This window comes from Melozone crissalis, unplaced genomic scaffold (assembly GCF_028551555.1).
Source record: "Melozone crissalis strain CALT ecotype California unplaced genomic scaffold, PUWL_Pcris_2 ptg000004l_1, whole genome shotgun sequence".
In the NCBI taxonomy this organism is placed as follows: domain Eukaryota; kingdom Metazoa; phylum Chordata; class Aves; order Passeriformes; family Passerellidae; genus Melozone; species Melozone crissalis.
In genome coordinates, this window is record NW_026535782.1 from 38,365,530 (window position 1) to 38,388,370 (window position 22,841).

Sequence of the window (22,841 nt, forward strand, 5' to 3'; positions counted from 1 at the left end):
AGGCACTCAGACAGGGTGGAAAATGGACACTGGAGTGTTCTGTTGTGTCTCATATTCCCTTTCTCATCTGTCCTAACATAAAGCCAGTAAATATTCCTACGCAGTGCACTTACCTGGCTACCTTGCTTAAGAGCAACATCGAAGAACAGCCAGTGCTTCAGAGAGAGGAAGACAATCTTGTTGAATGTGGCTTTTTTTACTTTGGAAAAAGCTCAAGGTTGCTTTCCTCTAGTCTAACCTGCTGAAAGGAATGAAAGGAGTACCTTCCTCCTGCTGTTAGCAGCTATGTGAGCCACACAGGAGGCAGCTAGGGTGTGAAGGCATGAGACCAGCACCTACAACTTGTTGGACACAGATGGTATGACTTTGTGTAGGACATGAGTAAGTCTGGTACACTGTCACTTTGACAGCCACATGGAGAAGCCTTGTGTCCCAGCTCTGGTTTTTTAACTAAGTGCTTCATGAAAGTGTCAGCATACTTTAGGTGGGACTCAAAGAAACACACACATTCTCATGAAAGCACTAATGAACTTTTTGTAGGAGCAAACATGAATGCTCTGTGAATAGAAGCAAGCCTCCTTTGAAGGTGGCAACACTTGTGCTTTGATAAGACTGTACTGAAAAGTACCTTTATTAAACTCTTCACTCTGAACACTCTCTACTTCAAACAAATTCATACTGGCAATTAATTTGATAGCTGTATGCTAGAAATCATAAACAGAAATGAGTGACAGGTCCCAAGTTTCCTTAGCACATGATTGTGTGTCAGACACTGTTAAAAATATGTGACAGAACTTTCTAAAGTCCAATAAAATTTTTCTAATTTTGGAATTTAACTGAAAACCAGTAGTCTATAGTTCACCAAACCTATTCTGTGGGCCCTTAGATGTAAAATAACAAGCTTCTGTCAAGAGAAGATTAAAAGGCAAGTAGATCCTCTGTTAGGGTATGTGAATAAAACATGGCTCTCAGGAGCTCTTCCTTTCTCTTTCAGAACTAGATCAATCTTAGCTTCTTGTGCCACAAACTGAAGGGAACCACAGGACAGTGATAAACTGCTGCTCAGAACACTCCCTTACTGTTTCATACCTGGTTCTACTCCCCTTGAACTGCCTCTTCCCAATGAACACACTATGAAATGACAGGCTCATCACTTTTTATACAATTATTTATTACATTTAAATTACCACAAGAAAATTCTAAATCAAGTCACAAAGTGCAAGTTTGTTTTTTAACAACAGTTTTTCCCCAAAGCAATTTCCAGCCCATCCAGCCTACAAACTACCATGTTATCACCTCTGCCAGGTGATAACCTTATTACCAGGTTTAGTATTTTGAGCAAGACACAGTAAACAGACTGAAGTCAGAAAGAGAGAGAGAGAGATTAGAAAAAAAAAAAAACCAAAAAAAAATTAAAATCTCTTTCTTCTAATACTCAACACCAGAAGCACTTAGTCAGGAAATACTTTCCTGTTTACAAGTCTCAATAACCTGCTTCTGTATATACTCCCTCTTCTGGGAGAGTGACCAAAACCCCACACAGGCCTAGAAAAAGAATACATGGCCCTGTAGTATAGGGATTAGGGCATTCACCTCTGAAAGGGGAAACTTGGATGTTTTTCCTCCTCTAGAAATTATTTATTTCACACTGGTGAGTCACACTTAAATAACAAGTGCATAAACATGGATTCATGGGCAGAGATTTCAACTACATTCCCTGATTTCTAATAGGGCCAGGTAATTTAAATAAGGCTACTACAAATATGCAAGTTAGCTAAGTGCACAGGTAATAGGTTGTGTTGTTTATATCTTACAGTGCAACTATTTTAATTAAAAAAAAACAAACAGCACTTGTTCTGAGAAAGCTTTGGTATCCTGCTCACTTGACTGTATTTGAGCCTACAGGAGGATGGAGACACCTAAAGCAGCACACTCACAACAGAAAAACATAACTCATTAAATCATGCTTCTAGTGGAACTAGTCTAGCACTGGGGCCAAGAAAATGATAAAGTAGAGGATCTGTCACACAGGGAAGAGGCTGAGAGTGCTGTGATTGTTTAGCCCTGAGAATGATCACGGGAGGGAGTGAAGAAGACTGAGCCAGACACTTCAGCAGTGCCAGTGAAAGGACAGGAGGCAGTGCAAGAAATTCTGCCTAAGCACAAGGCAGCTTATTTTGGTTGGGTATTTTCTTTTTTATTTTTTGTGTGGAGGTAGGGTTCGTTTGCTTGTTTTTAAATACTGTGAGACTGGTGAAAGTCTGGACCAGACTCACCCAAGAGGCTGTGGCGTTTCTGTTTTTGTAGATACTCTAAACTCAACTGGAAAAGTCCTTGAGCAGCCTGCACTCATCAACTCCAATCTGGCTGATGATAGTAGACCAGAGGTCCCTTCCAATACCAAGACTTTGAGCCTTTGTCCAATACATGACTAAATGTCTGTTGCAAGGATCAAAGAAGTAATGTAACCTCTCACACTATATCACATATTTATTTATTATTAAAAAAAGGCTGACAGAGCATGAAAGAGAGAAGGCTTTGGGGTGACCTAATTGTTGCCTTCCTGTACCTTAAGGGAGCCTACAAAGAGACCTGGAGAGGATTTCTTCAAAATGTAACTTTTCCCCTGAATTAGCAGAGGCTCAGTCTGCCAGAATGGGGAGGCAGTAACAACAGGTTGTAATTACTGACTGCAAGCACACACAGCTCACCTGCCTAATAAATCCTTCCTGCTGCAGATCCAAAACCCACTGACCTGCTTCCAACACTTTTTACACACTTTGTACACTTTTACAATACCCACAGGAGTCATAACCTATGGTTTAAGATGAGATTAAGTTATTATTAATTAAAGATAGAAAAGATTAAAACCCCCTACTGATTATCAACACAAGCATGGCTCAGAACATAGATGTGGTTCAGACAGAAAGCCATGGGGTTGTGGGACAGATTGAAAAAAGTGCCAAACCCTGAACTAAAAGCAGCCCAAGCACTGAGCTGTTACTACTTACTTACAAATAATTAAGTATATTTTGCTTAAAAGATAAATTAGATTTAATGCTTTATAGCAGCATAGTAATTTTGATAGTTGTAGCTTCCTGAAACTGAAGATGTAAAGATGTAAGATAAAAGCATTTTTATGAGCAATTTTCATGTGCCTCCTTCAGTATTTTTAAAAAAATACTAAAAAAGGCTGTATTGAAGTCTAACCATTTGGAGTACAAAATTCACATGTAGTTTTACAACCACTACAGTAGACAAAAGAATGGTATTTTCGGAATTCTTTGATTAATTTCTTCTTTTGCTTCAAAGGAACAGTAGGGTCATTGTCTATCTCTTGAACCAATGCTAGAAGATACTGATTGGTTTGTTGCTTTTGATCTTCATATTCTTTAGTTGTAATGCGCTGACAGAAGGTGAAGCCTTTGAGAAATCAGAGGTTCAGATTAAGTTTCATGCATCATGTAAAAGCCTTGGTAAAAATTTGATAAGAAACATAGGTATATTGATATTTTAGTTCAGATGTGATTACATCTACAAGTAATGTGAAACATACAGCTCTCCACTGAGAATGAATAGAAATCTAAACACGAATTGCAAAAATAAAGTTGAAAAGCAGTGTTACAAGTACAGTATCATAGAAGATTCTGTATTGAAAAACAGGCCTGCAAGACAAAGAGCAAATACATTTCTCACACAGAAACAAGAAGAACATTACACAATAAGAATGGCACGTTGCATTTGTCAGGATCCAAAGGTTCTCTGTGACTAAATCAGATCTGTAGCAAGGCTCAGTACCTAATGCAAGGGAATACATACTTTGGAGAAACAGTTGCCTCTAAACCAGACTACAAAATTCAGGAACAGAATTTAGGAGCTTCTACATGAGTAGACATCTGAGCATGGTTTGGGCACCAGAAGCAGAGGTGATGCAAGAGGGATACTTAGCACACCTTAGCTATTAAAAGGTTGTGAATCTCTGCAGTGAAGTGCTACCCTGCAAGGACTCAAGTCCCCTCACTGGGCAGGTGAGTTCTGGCCTGAGGAAAGACAGGCATTCAGCTACTCCACAGACACTTTTCATTCCTATACATATTAGAGAGCAATTTGGTTCAACAAGTGTCAGTTGCCTAAGGGGAAAGATTGCTTATTAATCCTTCTTTACAAACACCATCATCTTTAGGCTTCACATGGAGAGTAGTATTAACCTGAGCTGTCAAGAGTTTTCATGTGGACATGTCCTTCCCTTCTTCTAAAGTAAGTTTGTCAAACTTCTATGGTTTAGTAGAATCAGATGAAGAAAAAAGACAGCTCTTTTAAAAGGGAAGGCTTAACAACTGACAAAGAGATTAACTCTTAAAGCTTCAGCATGAATCTTTACTTCTGTGGTTTCAAGTGTCTTACTAGATTAAAACAAATTCCAGAGTTCTCTTGCTGGTTTCAGTCTTTTTTATTTCCAGCAGACCTAAGGATTACTTTCCTGCAATTGACAGACCCTTTTTCTTACGTGGGTCTCCCAGCATTCCTTCCTGCTCCCACCTGGACTTAAGAAGTTCACCAGCTAAGAATGCTCAATAGCTCCTAGGAAAGATTTTGGAAAAAGGGAAAATGACACCAGCATATGAGGCACAGAGGAAAACAGGAATATGCCATGCCAGAGAGCTTACAATCAGATCAAACTATTTCAACAAGTCCATGGAGCCTATATGCACTTATAGATTGGAACCCCAAACTAGTAAGAAAAATGGAATATGGGGTCTGTGCTTCTGTTGTCTCTTCAGTGTGTCAATGGAGATCACACAGGCTCTGAAAATATTACAGACAGGCACCTCTTCCCACTGCTGCTCATCTCTGTATTCTTTGGCTTCATAATATGTGATTCTCAGAACACTGAACCAGAAGGAATTTGGCCTCATTCCAAAATCCAACACAGATGGTAAAAGATTCTGTACCAAACTACTTCTCCAGCAGCTGCTGTATTAAATGCAATATTACACAGCAAAATAACTTAGTGTAATTTGTTTCCCAAGGGATTTCTCTTCAGTGTTTAAGCACACAATGCACTGGCAATACAGGAGTCAAAGAAAATGAAGAGTCAGAGAGAAATTAAATTATTTAAGCCAACCCTATTAATCAGTATTGGCAGCAAGGCCAGACAGAATGTTAGTTCAAAAGAAATAAGCTGAAAAGCATTAACCCCACATACAGAAGGGTAGTGTAGCCTAAAAGGAAGGCATTTGACACTTGGTGCGTAAGTCCTAAGATCTTAATAAACTTTAAGCTTACCCAGAAAAAGAAGAGAGTTCTTCAAAATACTTAACAGTCAAAAAACCAGACAAAGTCTGTGCTCAAGTCATATATCAGAACCTTGAACTACTGAGTTCTGTGACAATTTACAGGTGTCTTGTGGCAAAACTAAAAGACTACTGCTCCTAAATACAAAGTCTCATCAAATTCCCAAACCAAATTAGAAGCAAATCACTTCAGGAGGCACATTTTGCACTACTATTTCCAGAAAGAAAATAGTACTGTTTTTTCTTTTTATTTGGTAAAAAAAAAAAGAAAAGAAAAAAACATAGCATATCCAAACTAGATTAATCAAGTCCTTGCTCACCAATATTCAGACCAATTTTGCAGATAGCATATAATTTAATATTTAGTGCATTAGCCACTAATCCCCCTAACGCATCACTTGCAACAAAGAAAAAAAGTCTACACACAATTATAGTCAACTGGTGATAAATTAGTTCTTATACAATAATTTATATAAAAAATTTATCCCATCATCTACCTGAATTGATATCTGGATCTTGCCCTTCTAGCAAACTCTGAAGTCTCCTACTCGTTAGTTCCAGAAGAGTTAAAGGAGCCTGAAAATCCAACCCAACAAAGAAAATATTACAAAAGCAATACTTCTGTATTTTTTATAATGTAAAGCTTTCAGATAACCAATTTAAAAACACATAGTTAAATGCAGAAGAATTTATGCCCACATTTTTTTGTACACATTTCAAAGTCTCTCACAGAATTGCACTAAAATACATAGTTTTACTAAAATAGATGTGTTTATTTCTGGCCAAAGAAATAGGAAGCAAAAAGTTCTAGGTGCTGTTTTCCATGGCAAAAACTGCAGTTTAAAACAAGCTGATTTCAGCTTTCACACAAGGCCCTCAATTGCAGCTGTCAGAGTGAACCACCATCCTGCTGTCACTGCTGCACAGTTCTGGCCCTAATTCCAGTGGGGAAAAAAGGCCCAACCCTCATGTCAGAGTCCTTAACACAAATTAAAAAAGGGGAGGTTGGCTGTGTACTAACGAATACAAAACCCTCACTAACCACTTAATGCTTTCAAACTAAAATGGAGCTAATTAAAAAAAAAAAAAAGTTCTCCCATGTCTCAACCTGAAGTCAGAAATGGAAATCAGTATGTTGTATAAAAATAAAAAACAGTACTTTACTGAAACCAAATTTCTGTGAAGCTTATTTTTAAAGGGTATGGTAAAGTTTCATCTTTTCACATGTGACAATATGATGAAACATAAATGAAGGGGATTATATGTGGATATTTACACAACTCAAGTTTAATAGAAAGGCTACTAGCATTTTGTGGTTCTATTTGTTTTCTTCAATTTAGAAGTTAACATTCCAATTTAGAAGTTAACATTCCAAAATGCTGAAGGATCTTTTAGAGTTGTCAAAGCTGTACACATACACTGGGGGACACGAGCATGCCAATTTTCTACCACTCAGAGTATGCCAGTGAACTTCTAAAGGAGAAAGACATTAAGATAGTTAAATATTTAGTAGGCATTCATTACCAACAAGGTGCCAAAATAACTCTATAAAAATTATTAATATTTTAAATATTTTCCTAATAGAAATCATTCAAATACAGAGAGAGGATATAATTTATAAAGGATTGCAAAGCTCTCAAAAATCTGTCCTGTATAGTCTGGAATAGCTTCTCACCCTGTTTGGCTGTACTATTAAACTGTAACAAATGGAACATTAAACAGAGTTCTCAGACTTGTCATACTCAAAAAAAAGGCAATTCATGGCATTTAACATTTAAAATGACAAAGCCAATGATGTAAGGAGAATGATACCTTGAAGAGCTCGGCGTGACTGTCCATCAGAAACCGAGTCAGCAGTTCTGCCTGCGCTCTTGACAGGGTCCTGTTTCGTAAGATGAACTTTGTACAAGTCTTGATGATCACAAATCTGTTCTCAAACTAGAAAAATAGTACCCAGATTTGGCATTAGATTGACTTACAGAGTGCTAGCAAAGACTAAGTACAACAGGATGCTATCATTGGGAAACAGATCACATGGAAAGGTAGTAAATGGAATACTTCTAACTAGACAAAAAATTTAGCTTTACTATGACAAACTGCTATTTTTCACATTAAGCAGAACAGACACTTACTTGTTTTTGCAATCTGTAGCCCTCAGATTCTGATGCAATGGCTAGGAATGTAAGGAGCCTGTGAAGTTCTTCACTGATATTTGGTGCTAATAATTTTAAATAAAGTTGTAATGCCTCCAGAGCTTGATCTGTTTTTCCTTTTTCTGTCATGGAGTAAAACAGCATATCCAAAGTTACTATTCATTTTCAGAGTCATGAATACTTATTTAAATCCCAATAATAATCTCAGTTTTGGGGGTGTTTCCTTCCAAACAAAATTTCATATTGTTCCAGTTATTAAACAATTCTTTTCTCAATCCACAAGTTCTCCTTTTTCCTCCACTACCAGGGGCAGGATGGCAGCAGGCAGTGAGTGAGCAGCTTTATAGTATTTAGTGGGCAGCTGGGGTTAAGGCACAACAACCCAACAGGACTGAAGAAGCAGCAACAAAGCCTATTTCAGTGGGATTAATCTTAAACTTGTATTTAAATGAAACCCCTCTGGTTTACTTGCATGCATACGATAGGAGGGTTCTTAATAGTCCCTTTTACAATTTTAAATAACTTCTATTACTAAAAAGGACCCTATGTCCATAACTTTAAAAACCTTATTCTGGTTAACAGGAAAAACTGTATAGCAATGATTTCAGTTTTATGTTATTACTTAGTAGTAGCAATAAGGCAAATTCTGACCTGGGGTAAGTAACTTTCCAATGGGAGTCGTTACATATCGAGTCACCCACAGAGGTTGGTGAATCTCTATCCTTCCAGATTTTCAAAATTCAGTTGGACCAGGCCCTAAGCAAAGGGATCTAACTTTGAAATTTGTCCTTGTCTTGAGTAGAGGTTCATAATAGTGATCTTGAGCATTTCCTTCCAACCTAAAAAGTGCATCTACAATGGCATTGCAAATGGTGTCATGATGTAGTCAATTGATACTTAATGACTTCCTCTACACAGTTTTCATCTTTATTTTTTGTTCCAGGTTGCTCTTACCTATAAGTTCTATAATTCCTGAATGAATATCAAAATCCTGAGCGGCAAGAAGAGAGTCCTTCTTTTGATTGTAATACTTCATAATAACATCAAAAAGAATCTTCTTGTATGTATTCAGACTGCTGGGGTTGTCAGTGCTTTCAGGTAACTGCTGACTAACCATCACTAGGAATTGGTCAGGAAAATACTCCAAGCATTCAATTGCAGCATAGAGCCATCTGTCAAGCCTGCAGAAGGAAAAGGTTGTTTTAATGCTTGCTTTAAAATGCTCTACCTATTTTTATTTTCACAGATTCATAAAATATTCTGAGTCAGAAGGGACACACAAGGATCATTGCATCCATCTCTTAAGTAAGTGGGATTGCATCTGTAACCCTGGTGTAATTAGCACCATGCTCTAAACAACTGAGCTATCTCAGGGTCCATTCAATCCTCTAAAAGAAAACTAGATAGAAATAACCAGGCAGGTAGAGTCACATATATGAACCACAATGTTGAACTGGTTTATTACGCAGTTTGTGTAACTTATTTCACTACAGCAGTTCCAGAACCTGCTCAAAATGGGCAACCTTCATGTTTTTCTGATGCTAAAGGCAATACACCTGAGACAAACCCAGACCAAAACAAGCTGCAATCATGCAGGAGTGTCACTGTCCCCAGGAATTCAGCTAGTATTTAAAAACCAAACACCACCCCCACCATTACTCCAACACACACATTGAGAACCCACTAGGGCTAACCAGGGTGAAAAAACCTGATCTTTACAGAAGAGAAAAAGACAGTTATTTTGAAAAAAAGAAGAAAATAAAATTGGTTAAATCCCAGAGGACTACAGAAGCGGTTGATTATATAACCTACTATAAAGGCATGAGTTTTCACAAGCATCTATTGTCTCTATATCTTAATTAAGGAAAGAAAATGTAACCTAATTATATACCTAAAATCCAGGTGTATAATTTATTGTGGAAAGCCAGAAAATCAGGGGAAAAAGTCCCAACCATTACGTACAGAATGAATATAAAATCATAGAAATGTGTGGGGCAGAAGAACAATTGCTTTTACCTGATTCTGGATGTAAAATAATTTGATCTGAACCAATGACAAGTTGCAAATATAATTTAAGATCCACAGAATCTTATTTTTATTATGGAGAACAGAAATAAAGATTGTGAAATTACAGATAAAAACTGAATTAATTTGACAAAAATAGTAATTCCTAAGACATTCACATGAGCCTTGACATATTCATTAGAAGTATATGCAAGATAGAGATCAACCTCAGTACACTAAACAGGAACAGTACAAAAGTAAGAGGAGACTTAAGGAAAAGAACATTGACAACATGCAGCCACATTTATATTCTCATTTTATAAGCATTCAGTGCTACAGCTTGGTTTCTTCTTTTCTCTTGCTAACAACAGATGCATTATTGACTCTGTATCTTCACACCACAGCCACCAGGAACTGTGACAAAGACTCAGATTAAAGTTTTCATGTTCTGATATCTGTTACAGAGACCTAAGAGTAAAGAATCTGATCTAGAAACTAGGCATGTTTACAACATTCAAGGTTAAAGTTCTAATGTTTACTTGAAATGCTCAAATGTCCAACTCTAAATACATACTTTTTGTGAAATCACTTAGCATTTCTGAAAAGAAGTCAATCACACTAATGGCACCTCTGTCTACAACTACACAAACATAATGATGTCTGCTTGTTCATTTAACACAAATTTTTGATCAAGAATAAAATAAAGCCTTGACTAACAAATTCATTTAACAGATATAAAACTTACTCGGGCAAGTTTAAGCTACATGCAACCTCTCTGTCCAGGAAAGTATTTGATATAATCATGTCTTCTTCTTTGCCAAAACTGTCTGATTTTGTCTTCACTGAAGACACCAAGATATCTTCTAGAAGGGGAACATCAATTAACTGCAGCAGTCGTAGTAGAGCTTGCTGTTTCCAGACATCTTCAATTACTGATACCATAAACAAACAAAAAACCCTCAGAAACCAGATCTTACATAAACAACTAACCTTTGTTTTTATTCACTAAAGAATCTTTTAAGTGTTCAAACAAAACACAGTAACAGAATAGTATGAAGTTGCTGTGCTGGGTAAGAAATGATCAAAATAGGAATGCTAAAAAAAAAAAAAAAGTCTCCCCCATCATATTAGGATTCAGAATAAACTACTCTAATTAGTAGAAGAAAAAAAAGACAAGTGAAAAGCAAAGGAATCACATAATAAAAATAATCTTAAGATTAAGTATTTTCAGAAATAGCACATTATGCAAAACCATAACCCGGTTGTGTTTCCTCCTGTTTATAAGCATTAACCCCTTTAACGCTTATTTAGATATTTTGTTATTAGCGACAGGTTAAATTTAGGTCTCTGTGGAGCATTGTTCAACAAAAATGGGGCACTCACTACAAGATACAGTGAAGAACAATCAAGTTTTAAAAAGAAAAAATTCAATCCTCACCTCCTTTTGAAAGCAGGCGAGTTGGTTCATTAACCATGATCTTTGGAGGTAAAGATGCATGAACGTGTATTGATTGAAGAAGCTCCTCGATCCTCTTTTTATCAGCTGCTTCCAATGCTAAGGGGTTTGAAAGTGTTGTGCCACACTTTCTGCTTAGGGAGGGGAAAAGAAAGATGTATAACAAATACTATTAGAGCACACGGCTTTCTGTTACTTACTAAATTGCTCTTAAATCAGAACTTTATGGCTTCATTATATATGGAGTCTATCCTGCTACTAGAATTCCTACCATCCACATCTGCTTCGTGGAAAGGGCAAGGATATTGATTCCAAATACTGTTTGCTAGTTTTACTTTGTTTACTGGCTTTCAGTAACTAGCTCATTCATGCTAAGTTTCAGATTTCAGCACAATTGATAGCAAAACCAAATTATTCCCAGGCTTATGCTATTGTGCCAGACTCTATTCCAAATAACAAATGGCAGATGAAAATACTTTACCCAAAAATACCTGGAAGCATCTACAATTCAGACATGACATTTCTCAAAAGTGGCACAGACTTTTCAGAAGTCTCCAACACCTGGTTTAGTCAGACATAATTTCATTTAAAGGTAACCCTCCTTAATTTTTTTTTTTTAAGAGTAAAATTAGAATAGTTCAGAATAACTCACTTGGAACATCGCTTTGTTTTCTGCTTGCAGATTTGCTCAGGAGATAAGCTTTCATTGTCCTTACTCTTTCTTGGAAGAAGAGGATCAAGACTGCTGTTTACAAATCTATAGAGACTAGTGTCCGTGTCTTCAAACTCAGTTTCCTTCCCATTCTTGAATAAGTAAAGCTTGGCTCCAACTGGCTCAAACACTTTGTGATCCATCAATGCTTGGCATACACGGACCCCCTTCAGCCGAGAAATGTCATTGCAGCTTAGGTACATGCTTTGCATAAGATGGCTCAGTACCACATCAACAGCATTGGAGCCGGTGAAACAGTTTCTGTATGTTTTCAGGTGTTGTCTACGTCTTTTGATTTCCACTTGATTGTGAAGGGCATGTATGATACTATTCCACAGCTGAGTTGCTTGAAAAGGACCATCACAGTCTGCAAAATGTTTATATGAAAGTTGTAGAAATTTACAAACCTTTAATACTTAAAAAAATACACTGTGATTTTTGTTTTAAATTTAAATAAAAAATCAGAAATCAGCTGAATTTTACAAAGATAGTATTTCATGACTCAGTCCTTCTCATAAGCTGACTCACACCCACTATGGTAGAGTCCAGAGAAGAGAACAAAAATCCACTAAAAACAGGTGATGAAGGGTTTTTTTTGTCATTGTTATGACCACATATATTTTATGTATACGCTGTGTACATACACATTAAATCATTAGAGAATCACAAAACAGCTGAGGCTTGCAGGGACTCCGGGGTCTATCTGGTTTAACCTCCTTGCTCAAGCAAGGCCACCCAGAACCAGGTTTTGAACATCTCCAGAAGCCGAGATTTCCACACACCATATAACAACCTCTCTGGGTATCACTGAAGAGAGTCTGTGTGAAAAATGCCAATCACTTGTTTTTAAAATTTTAAATTTAATAGCAATAAAATGGCTATAAAAATAGTAATACAATTAGAGCAATAATAATTTGGGCCATTTGAATTTGGACAATATGAGACAAGAGAGACAAGGAGTTACCGAAGTCTGGGTACATTTTTCTGGGCAGCACGAGCCCGAAAAAGGACACCTGTTAACAAAGGATTAACCCTTAAAAGCAATAGCCTGTTGCATATTCATATACTTCATACATGATGTATAAATTCCATTCAAACACAGGATTCTGTCTGGTCATCGCCAACTTCTTCCTCTGAATCCTAACAGCACCTTCAAGGCGGGAAGAAGTTAGTTTCTTCTGATAAGAGGGCAATAAATTCTTTTTCTCTGAAAGATTTAGGTGTCCTTTCTTTAAAAAAGTATCCTACATAGCATAGTTTCTATTTTAACATTTTTATAACCTAAAACTATATTTAACACACTACTTAAGAGAATACAGCACTACTTTCTAACACAACACATATAATATTCTCTTTAATATTTGCGAAAGCAAATCATAAAATACATGCATCTTTCACAGTCTGCCTCCATCCTCTTTGCACTCTTCCAAAGACACCCCCAAGCCTTCTCTTCTCCCGGCGGAGCAACCCCAGCGCTCTGAGCCCCTTTGGGGGAGATGCTCCGAAGCACCCAGTTGATCCTCACACACGGCGCCCAGCTCAGCAGACGACAAACAAAAGTGTTTGCAGAGCATTAACCGCGCCTGGCACCCAGCCCAGCTCTGCCAGCGCCGTGCCCCGTAAGCTCAGCTCCAGGAGCACGGCCGGAAGAAGGTCCTCTCCCCCCGTCCAGCTGCCGAGCCTCCCTAGCCCCGTTCTGCCCGCCACCCGTCCCGCCGCACCGGCAGCCGGGGGTGCAGCACAAACAACGGGGAAACGCCGGCCCCTCGCAGCCCGCTCCGCTCCCCGGCCCCTCCGACACTGCGGCGGAGAGACGGGGATGGCGCTCTTCGCCCACCTCGGCGCCGCCCGCTCCCCCGGCGCGGCTGCAACTCGCTCTGGCTGCGGATCCTCCTGAAGCGCGGAGTCAAATACCCCGCCATGGCCGCGGCCGGGCGGAAGCCGGCAGAGCGCATCACTTCCCGCCCGCCGCCCCCGGCCGCGCCCAGCACCGCCCCTGCGGGTCGGAAGTGAGCCGAGCTCCGGCCGCCCCCGCCCCGCCGCCGAGGCTACCGCCGTCACTATGGAGTAGTCGCGGCAGGACGGGGTCCGAGCGAGAGACGGAACCGGCGTGACAGGCGGCCCGCCGGGCCCACAGGGCGACGGGCAGCCGGGTGCTGCGCCGGCAGTTTCCGCGGGCTCAGGTGAGAGGCCGCGGCCCGGGTCGACAGCGGCTGCCCGTGGCCTGGTGGCGCTGCGCGGGGCGGGCAGGGCCGGCCGGCTCCGCGGGGCCGGTGCCCTCGGGTCCCGGGTGGCCGGCGCTGAGGGCTGGAGGGGAAGGGCCGCCCCGGAGGCTCGATCGCCGCGCGGGGAGCGCTGAGCTGCCCGAGCCGGCGGATCGCGGGTCACCTGCCGCCTGTGGCCGCCCCCGGCGCGCTGCTGCCGGCTGCCCCGCGGAGCAGGAGCGCAGGCACCGGCCCTGCGGCGCGGAGCGGTGCGAGTCCGCTCTCACTGGAAATAACAGTAAATACTTCACCCCGGGGGACTGGCCCGCAGGAGGCTGACCGGGCTTTGTGCAGTGCACAGGCTGGTTTCACCTGTCACCAGGCGACAGACAGAGCCTTGTTCATGGGTCTCGTTCCGTGGGATTTTGGTAGGGATTCAGCTGAAGCTCAGTACCTAAATGGTACATGAAAGTTAAGAAGGTGACGTGCGGCGACTTGTCCAGTGCTTCATTGCATTTGACCCTCTCGATGATTTTGTAACAAATGCAGAAGCCTGGCTGTGCTTTAAAAATGCTGGGGTTTTGTCATTTTATTTGCTGTGACTCAGTTGTTCCAGCACTTGCTTCTGTGGATTGATCCTGGCTTGGGGCAGGGGGATAGGATGCAGCTGGGCAGCGTGAAGTAGCTGTGCACCAGCCTGCAGGTCTGGGTTCCCCAAGGGGGATCCCAGCTTGTTATAGTTCAGAGTAGTGGTAGTACTGTGCAGTGTGCACTCACAGCCATACATCAGATGAAGCTGTGAATTAGTTTGAGGTTAAACTGCTGGGTTTGCATTATGCAGTTTTGGGGTTTTTTTATGAGTGAGAATTGAAAAATGGTGGACAGTCTTTGTTTTGGACTTCAACAGCCTGTATTTCAACATTTTGAAAGTTCTGCCTGCTTTCTGAGTGCAATGTTGGTTGTTGCTTACTACCTTGCTAAATGATTGTTCTCATAATGCTGCCGTATGATTGCTGATGTACATGAGTATAAAAACCATTACTGATTGTGAGGGGCATTCATGAAAAAACATATTGAATATTCAGAATTTTTTAGGATTAGTTCCAGGTTTTGTAGACTCAGAATCAGTAGCATTGATATTACTCATGAAATTCAAACAGGAAGAGTTCTTAAACATTTATTGCATGTCCTATGTTGCTTGTACAGACACTGTTATACTTCAGATTTTGCATTTGTCTCATTTATTACCTTTTAACTTGAAATGCAAATTTCATTGTGGGTGACTGACTTGATTGCCACTTGGTTATTATTATTTTTTTAAAAATACTAGACCAGTCTTAACTGAACAAACAAGTTTTCCTACAGTTGAGAACTAGACTTCTGTATTTCAGATGTGGTTAACTTGTCATGGTTTGTGGTATTAGAGATACTATCCAAACCAGATGTTTTTGGTGGGGTATGGATTTTCCAGGTACCTTGTTCCTGTTGACATATATAGGTTTTTTTCCTGAAGTTGGTGATAGCAATTGTTTTTATAAAGCAAAATATATTATTTTAGCTTATATTCAGATGTTGATAAGAGGATTTCTACAAATTTACAGTTAGGTAGATGTAAGCTTTAAACCCCATCTGCTTATTGAGAAACAAGTTGCTTGGTACTGCTTGCTCAGAAGCTAAATTAAACAATAGTTTGCCTACTGTCAGGCTGGAGGGGAACAGGTTGGACAGGGTCTACCAGGCTTGAATTTTAAATTCTGGCACTTCAGATACTGGAATGCTGTTGACACTCTCACCTAGTGGCTTTTTCAGGCTATTCACTGCAGTTTGTCTGTCACCCACAGCAGAGGACACTTCTGATTTAATGAATACTACCCCATTTTCCCACCATCTCTGTAGAGAAAGTTTCCTTTCACATTTACACGAAGGAATTTGAACATGCATCCACATACATTTTCTTAATAATATTTCTGCAGTTAATTTTGCAAAGTGTTTTAGAGTCCTAACAAGATGATGTTGCATTGATGCTAGAAAAGATTTGATGGCTGGGAGTGAACAAAACAATGGAAAAAGCACGAGATCTAAACCCAAGTAAATTAGATTTGGGATTATCTTAAACTCATTAGGATTGATTTTATAGTCTTTTAGCATATAGAGTTTGCCCACAGAATAGCTGCTGAATAAAATTGCTGAGAGCTGGAAATGCCTATAGATCATTTTCAGAATAAATATAAATAATGTTTGTGCTTATTTATTAGATTGATAAAAAGTTTCTTCATACAGGGATATTAGCCAGTGTCTTTATAAAAGTTTGGTGTAGGGCTGCACAGTTAGGACTTGCATGTGTTTTTCCATATCATGAATCATAAAGTAAAATTAATTTCTTGTAATAATAAAATTTCAAATACTGAAATAAAATTACTTAATAAAGGAATTCTGTGTTTCCATAATTATTTCAAGGTATGTTCTCAACAAAACACTGACTATATACCAAACAAGTTTGTAGTTATTCTTAAGAAAGATTGTCTTGTTGATTTCAGACACAGCTTCTCATATCCAAACAGTTGAGAAAGAGCAGCACAGCTATTCTGCATGCAGTGCTCCACTAAGACTTGCTTGGGGCTTGGCTAATACTGTTACACACAATTGCACTGAAGGGAATTGTCCCATAACACAGGGAACTTTTTAAACAGTTTTGTTTAGTGTGTTTATTACCTCTTTTACATTTACAGACCTCTATTACAGGTCTGTCTTTGCAATTACAACCTAATCAGATTATTTGTCCTGGTTTGTCGTGGAATCAAATCTATAGTACCAGGGAGAGAAGGAGTGCATGTCCAGGTAACTTCAGTGTGGTTGATTTTGGTTAAGTTTGGCTGAAGGATACAGATGTTTTTACATCTTACTTGAAAGAGAGACTGAAGAAATATCCCCAAGTGTTGCTTTTGAATATACTACACAATACTGATTCCAGGAAATAATTTCTTCTTGCATTCTCTTTTTCTTTGCTCACACAGATAAGGAAGCTGGATGTCTATATCTTTTTTTTCTGCTGTTTCTTTGCTGCCTTCATTCTTTCTTGTGTATACATTATCAGAGAAACAATAGCATAAATGGCTTCAGAACTTGTGTCTGGCAGAATAGGCAAGTCAGATTTATTAAGAAAATATAGAAAACTGTGAAAGTCCACACTACAGGGGAAGATGAAGTAAATTGGAAGCTGCCATAGTCTTTTAGCTCTGAAATTTGAAAGGTGATGTGAAAAAAGCTTCCTTGCACAATTTTGGTAAAGCATGAAAAGATGCTTCCTGTTTCCTTCCCATGCACTTAAGTATTAAGCTCATTAATCGTTGGATCATACAAATGGTAATGTCAGCAGTCTGATGGGCAAAATACTGAATTTTGAGCTTGTATTTTGAAAAGCACTGCAAAGGAAAGAATATTTCTGTTTTTTACTTGCTGTCTGTATAGTACACATCCATTATTTTGCTGACCTGGGATCGTAAGCAATCCTTCACCTCAGACAAAAGAGTAATTCTGTGAGCACTGGAATTAAAGGAGTCTGTGCTCCTTCGGATTTATTTCTCTATTTGATGGATACTAATACACAGAGTGTAAAACTTCCTGTCGGGGGACAGTTTACAAATCCTTTGCATTATTTGGTTACAGTTTCCAATAAATGCTTGAATTGAGAAGACTGTGAAACCTTTGTTTTCTTATCTTTGTAGGATAAGCCATTGGTGCAAACTGAAACCATGGAGTCCATGCTGAACAAGCTGAAGAGCACTGTCACAAAGGTGACAGCTGATGTCACCAGTGCAGTCATGGGAAATCCCGTCACCAGGGAATTCGATGTCGGGCGACACATTGCCAGTGGAGGTAATGGTCTTGCTTGGAAGATATTCCATGGAACTAAAAAATCAACAAAGCAGGTGAGTTATCAACTAAAGACCTGTGTTTATAAGCATTAGAGGACAGATTGATTGGTAGCAGTTGGCAAGTGGCAGTTGAAGTCTGACTGGACAGACTCGTGTTAAGGGTAGTGAAATGGCACAAAAAACTCAGCACTATTTAAGTACATTGTTCTCAGATATATATTGCTTTAAGTCTTTTGTCAGAGAAAGAAGTGGTTTTACATTCATAGCATACAATTTGGAGCCAAGATCAAGAATTCATCTGAGTTAAAAGTGACCTGACAATACTTTACCATGGGTTGGTTCCCCAGTTTGTTGCAGCTTGCAGCTTTTTTTTTGGTAACAATTCTGACTTTTTACAGTTTAAAATAACCATGAAGTATGTCGTCATTTGTTATCAGCAACCGACACTGTAGTTTTTTGCTCTGCTACCATACAGAAATTGAGCTGTTAGAAATTTTAAGTTATGAGATACTGTAACTGGAAGACATGGGATAGTGGAGGAGGTTTTGAAGGAAGTTACACTTTCCGTGTGCTGCTTTCAGATCAGTATTGTTCCTTTTTAATTTCCTTAAAGTATTAGGGTTTAGAGCACTAATACTCAAGCATTTGACTCATTTGAAATTACATGTATAAATGAATATAGGACTGTGACTTCAGAAGAAGGTTTGCAAAAAACAGAGTTTAAGAATTATTATTACAGAAAATTATTTTGTTGCACTGGAGAAATGTGAAAAGTCTTTTTTCAAATTCAGGGAGAAAATACAAGTTTCAAAGTGTAAATGAAGTGTTAATAAATTATAGTCTTTAGTTAAAAGTAATGCTAAGAAATGTGAAGTCACTTAGACAATGCAACAGGTTGCTGCAAATATGCCAAAAAGAAATGGACACAAAGGAATGTAGTTGGAAAATGTTAATACAATCTGTTAGATTATAGGCAAATAAACAGTAGCAAATAGGTATATATAATAGATAGAATAAATAATCTGCAAAGAATGTGTGATCTGATTCTGTGTGACAGAGTCTGAACAATGTTTAATCAGGTACTTTTGCCATGTTTTCATTTTTTAGCTGGTGCAGAGCTCTGTGCATCTTTTATTTACGGAATTTACCCAACATAGCTGTTCATTTGGGCTTTTTTTTGGTCTTACTCAGCTATACACAGTAATAACCTTGGAAGCATGTTACTTTTGATATGTTTTATATAATCTATGTGCCCAGTAAGCATTTGACCTGTAGCAGGCATATCCTTAAGGTCTGGAGAGTTGTAGCAAGTTTCTTTCACTGTACAGTTGACAGAGTATATGTAACTAGTTTCCTGTCAATCACCTTTTTCAAGCCTTGAATGGGTGTTCTGACCAACAGTTTTACAGAGTTTTAGTTCAGGTGCTCCATGTGGTCCTGCAATATATCTGTAAACCCTGACTAACATCTGTGCAGTTGCATGCCATCATTAGTAATTAAAAATACAGCAGCAGTTGTACTGCATGGAATTTTAGATGGCTGGTCTTTTGACATGCAGTTCCCATTAAGTATTAATATTACCAGTTAGGTAACACCATGTCAACATTCACTTTGCTATTGCAAAACAAATTGTGCAGCAATACAGGCTTATGGTATGTTGTATTGCAATATATGTTCTTTAACATTTTTTATTTCTCTCCCATGTACCTTCTGAATGTTCTTTGGGCTGGCTGTCATTTTCAAGGTGATAGCAGTCACTTTTGTGAAGTTGCACATATTTGCTCTATTACAAGTGTGTATATCTAAGTTGAAGCTACAAGGTTTTTTTGCAGTGTGAATTGTAATCAGACAAGTAGGATGTAAGACCTTGTTGTTGTCACTTTACCACAACACAATAGTTTAAGTCTTATAAGTCTAATAGACTTAATAGTTTAAGTCATTGTAGCCAGATAAAACAACTAAATTTGGAGGTTTTAATGTTACAGCAGTAGATCCCATCAGAAATCTTTGTTTTCAGGATTATTTTTGTTCCTGTTTTGAGTCAGTGGACAGTTACAAATATTCCATCTCTGGTGACAATAGATACCTATAACTTTATTCTTCTTTTCCGAGTTCTGCCTGGTTCCCGCCTTGCTCCTTTTCTAGGGTTTCTGAATGTTTATCTGTTATTATTTTTTTAATGTACCTTGTCTTTTCTTCCTTACTGTGTAGGTGACTTAGTAACAACCTAACAGAATGTGAGGAAATTACTTACCTGTGTGCATGTTTGTCTGGTGCTATTTCATAGCTGATCTACTGCTATTTGTCTGAAAGATTTATGAGTCACTCTGGTTATATATAGGTGTATAATTTCACAGTATGTATTTCAGCTCATCTTAGATATAACTTAGACTTTATGCACTTACACTTTTTTTTTGGCACAATGTGGCACTTGTCCTTCTGCTTAGAAAGTGCAGTCATCAATATATAGGGTAAGGTCACAAAGCATTTGCCAGCTCAGTTGTAAAGCTAGCAGAAATCAGAAGGTAAGTCCCAACAACAAGGCTACAGACAGTCAAGAGGGTCCTAATGGCCTTGAGTCAGCTGGTTAAGGATCTGAAGCACAAATTGTGTTCTCTACTGCCAGGTGCAGGGAATTATGAGTTTAAACAAACCATGCAGGATTGCAGCAAGCACTAATAGAACTTACTTAGACCCATCAGAAAATATTCAAACCATAGCTGATTTAAATACTTTCTGATTCTTTTCACTTGTCATCAAACAGAAGTTTTTTCAGAAGTGCAGTCTTAGTTTGAAATTTTGTTGTTGTTCATGTACTGCTCAGTGCATTTCTTCCATCCCCTGTTATTGCTCTTCTCTGCCTTGTGTAAATGTTTGATCCATCACACATAAAAGCTGGAGCAGGGAGCAGATATGGATGGAGGCAGGAAATAGAGGTAGGAAAAGTGTGCTTAGTTGAGTTAGTTACAAGTATTCACCTGCTAAGGGCTTAATGAATATAGCTAAAAACCAATTTTTTGTGTATTGGGCTGAATTTAATATTTTAGATAGCCTATTTCTGAAAGTTTATAGGGTTTTATTTAATTAATAATGAAGTTGTTCCTGTGAGATTTTAATTAGAGTAATGATTATAAAATGTGCAATAAAAGAACATTTAGTTCCTCTTGGGACTGCAAACTGTATTTTCATATTATTTTCTACTGCTTTCTAACCTTTATTATTATTCATAATGCTGTTGTAGCAGCATATAAAAGTCTGTTTCATGATGAAAGGTTTTAATTCCTTGTTTTCATCAGTTGATAAATTTTGACATTAACCACTTCCCAGATGCTGATGTAATCTAATTTTTTATTTTATATCGACCTCTGTAATTTCAAAGTTTCATACAGATTTCTTAATTTTCTCCTGCTCCGGTTGCAGAAGTTGGAGAGGATTTCTCTGTTCTTAATGTTTTTGGTTTTTTCACATCTTTAAGCATTACAGAATTCTTAGTGTTTTATCATGTGAATGGTCTGATCAGATTAATAGACTACTGTGACTCCTTTGTCTGATTGTACTGGTTTGGAGCAGAACACTAAGACAGGACTTGGTTTAATAAAGCAACACTTGATATATACTCAGAATATTTTAACTGTTCATAGTAGATATAAATGCTTTGATCTACTTAAAATCAGGCTGATTTCTGACTGTGGATCTGCTGCTTTGTCACTGTGTAGGTAGGGGTTGTAGTTTACTCATTACTGTTTATTTAATAAAGGAGCATTAGTACCTTAATTCAAAATGTCTGTTTCAGGGTTTATCTGCAATAAGGTCTGCCATGACTGGGACTAAGAACAAGTCAGTTTCTTTGTTTGGTTATTGTATTGGTGGGATTGTACTGTTGATTTAAAAACCACATTTGTATATAATTGTGTGTAGGCTTAGATTTTGGCTGTGCTATATACTGAGAGAATTCTGTTGCTTATTTTCAGGAAGTGGCTGTTTTTGTCTTTGATAAGAAGCTAATAGACAAGTACCAAAAATTTGAAAAAGATCAGATTATTGATTCCTTAAAACGAGGTGTTCAACAGCTAACTAGGCTTCGACACCCTAGACTACTTACTGTACAGCATCCATTAGAGGAGTCCAGGTAAGCTGTAGTGAAGTAGAGAACAGTTTCTTTTAATCATTGTTTTGGTAGTGGATGTAAACTGTCTGGAACATTCAATACATACATTTGATGAGATTCAAGTTTAGTGTATTTGTTCATATGACAAGGTATTCACCCTATCCCCATATTCCTCGTCCCCCACCACAGAATGCAGTTTGGGTGTGAATCAAATTAATAATCTATTGCTTGATTTTAGTCCAGTTGCAGCTGTGAGGCTACACATGACCATTACAGCATGAAAATTTGGTGCTTTAATTAATTTTGCTTTCAAAGAATTCTCTTAAAATAGCTTTCTCTCAAAAACTTTTTCATACATTTTGTTCCATGTATGACATGTATTTAGTACACGTGAAATTAGAGATTTTTTGATAAATTGTATGTGTTGTAACTAAATATATGTTGAAAAGGCCTTCAGGTGCCCATCAAGGAAGACAAAATTCAGCATGTTCTTCTAGTGCTTATTTGATTTATGAAAGGTTGGTTGGTCACTAGGAATGGTAACTGGTTGTCTTACAGATTTATTGTTCATCTGTAGGGATAACAGCACACTGAAATCTAACATAGAAAATCAAGCTTTTATGTTAAAATAGGAAGCTGATCCTGGTAATACCAAAGAAGATCATGGAGGTTTTAGGGTTTTTTCCCCAAAGAGGAAGGGGGTTGGACCAGATGATTTCCAGAAGTGATCCTATCCTAAGTAGCCTGATAAAGATTCATTATATAATGTCCTTCCTTTTTGTGTCGACTTTTTCCAAATGGTTTCTAGGAGCTGAGAATACTGTAGGAATGTTTCTTCATCTTTGCAATGCCTGCTTTGAGACAGGTTTATTGGCTTAAATTGCAATTGCGTATTCATATCTATCTTTCCTCCAGTGCTAAACACATTTCACATTAACAGTGGTTCAAAGCTGTCATTGCACCTGTGATCTAGGATATCCCTTACAATGCCTAAAGAAAATCAGTTAGGTAGTTCAACACAGCTCTCAGTACTCC

General features: G+C 38.4%; 2 protein-coding genes across 3 annotated transcripts in view; one reads left to right on the forward strand and one right to left on the reverse strand.

Moving 5' to 3' along the window:
* Positions 1-3,150: 3,150 nt before the first annotated feature.
* Positions 3,151-13,541, reverse strand: DEPDC4 (DEP domain containing 4). The gene is made up of 9 exons (XM_054276519.1): positions 13,457-13,541; positions 11,560-11,986; positions 10,890-11,041; positions 10,197-10,383; positions 8,402-8,628; positions 7,427-7,569; positions 7,107-7,232; positions 5,792-5,870; positions 3,151-3,423 (listed from the first exon to the last, which is right to left on the reverse strand). The coding sequence occupies exons 1-9, from the start codon at positions 13,539-13,541 to the stop codon at positions 3,206-3,208; spliced, it is 1,644 nt and encodes a 547-aa protein (XP_054132494.1). The 3' UTR covers positions 3,151-3,205.
* A 93-nt stretch (positions 13,542-13,634) lies between these two features.
* The window catches only part of SCYL2 (SCY1 like pseudokinase 2), a 29,756-nt gene continuing 20,549 nt past the window's right edge, over positions 13,635-22,841 (forward strand). For both annotated transcript variants that reach the window (XM_054274102.1, XM_054274110.1), the window contains exons 1-3: positions 13,635-13,802; positions 17,549-17,752; positions 21,670-21,827. In XM_054274102.1, the coding sequence (XP_054130077.1) occupies positions 17,576-17,752; positions 21,670-21,827 (335 nt within the window). In that variant the 5' untranslated portion in view covers positions 13,635-13,802; positions 17,549-17,575. The remainder of the gene's footprint in view (positions 13,803-17,548; positions 17,753-21,669; positions 21,828-22,841) is intronic.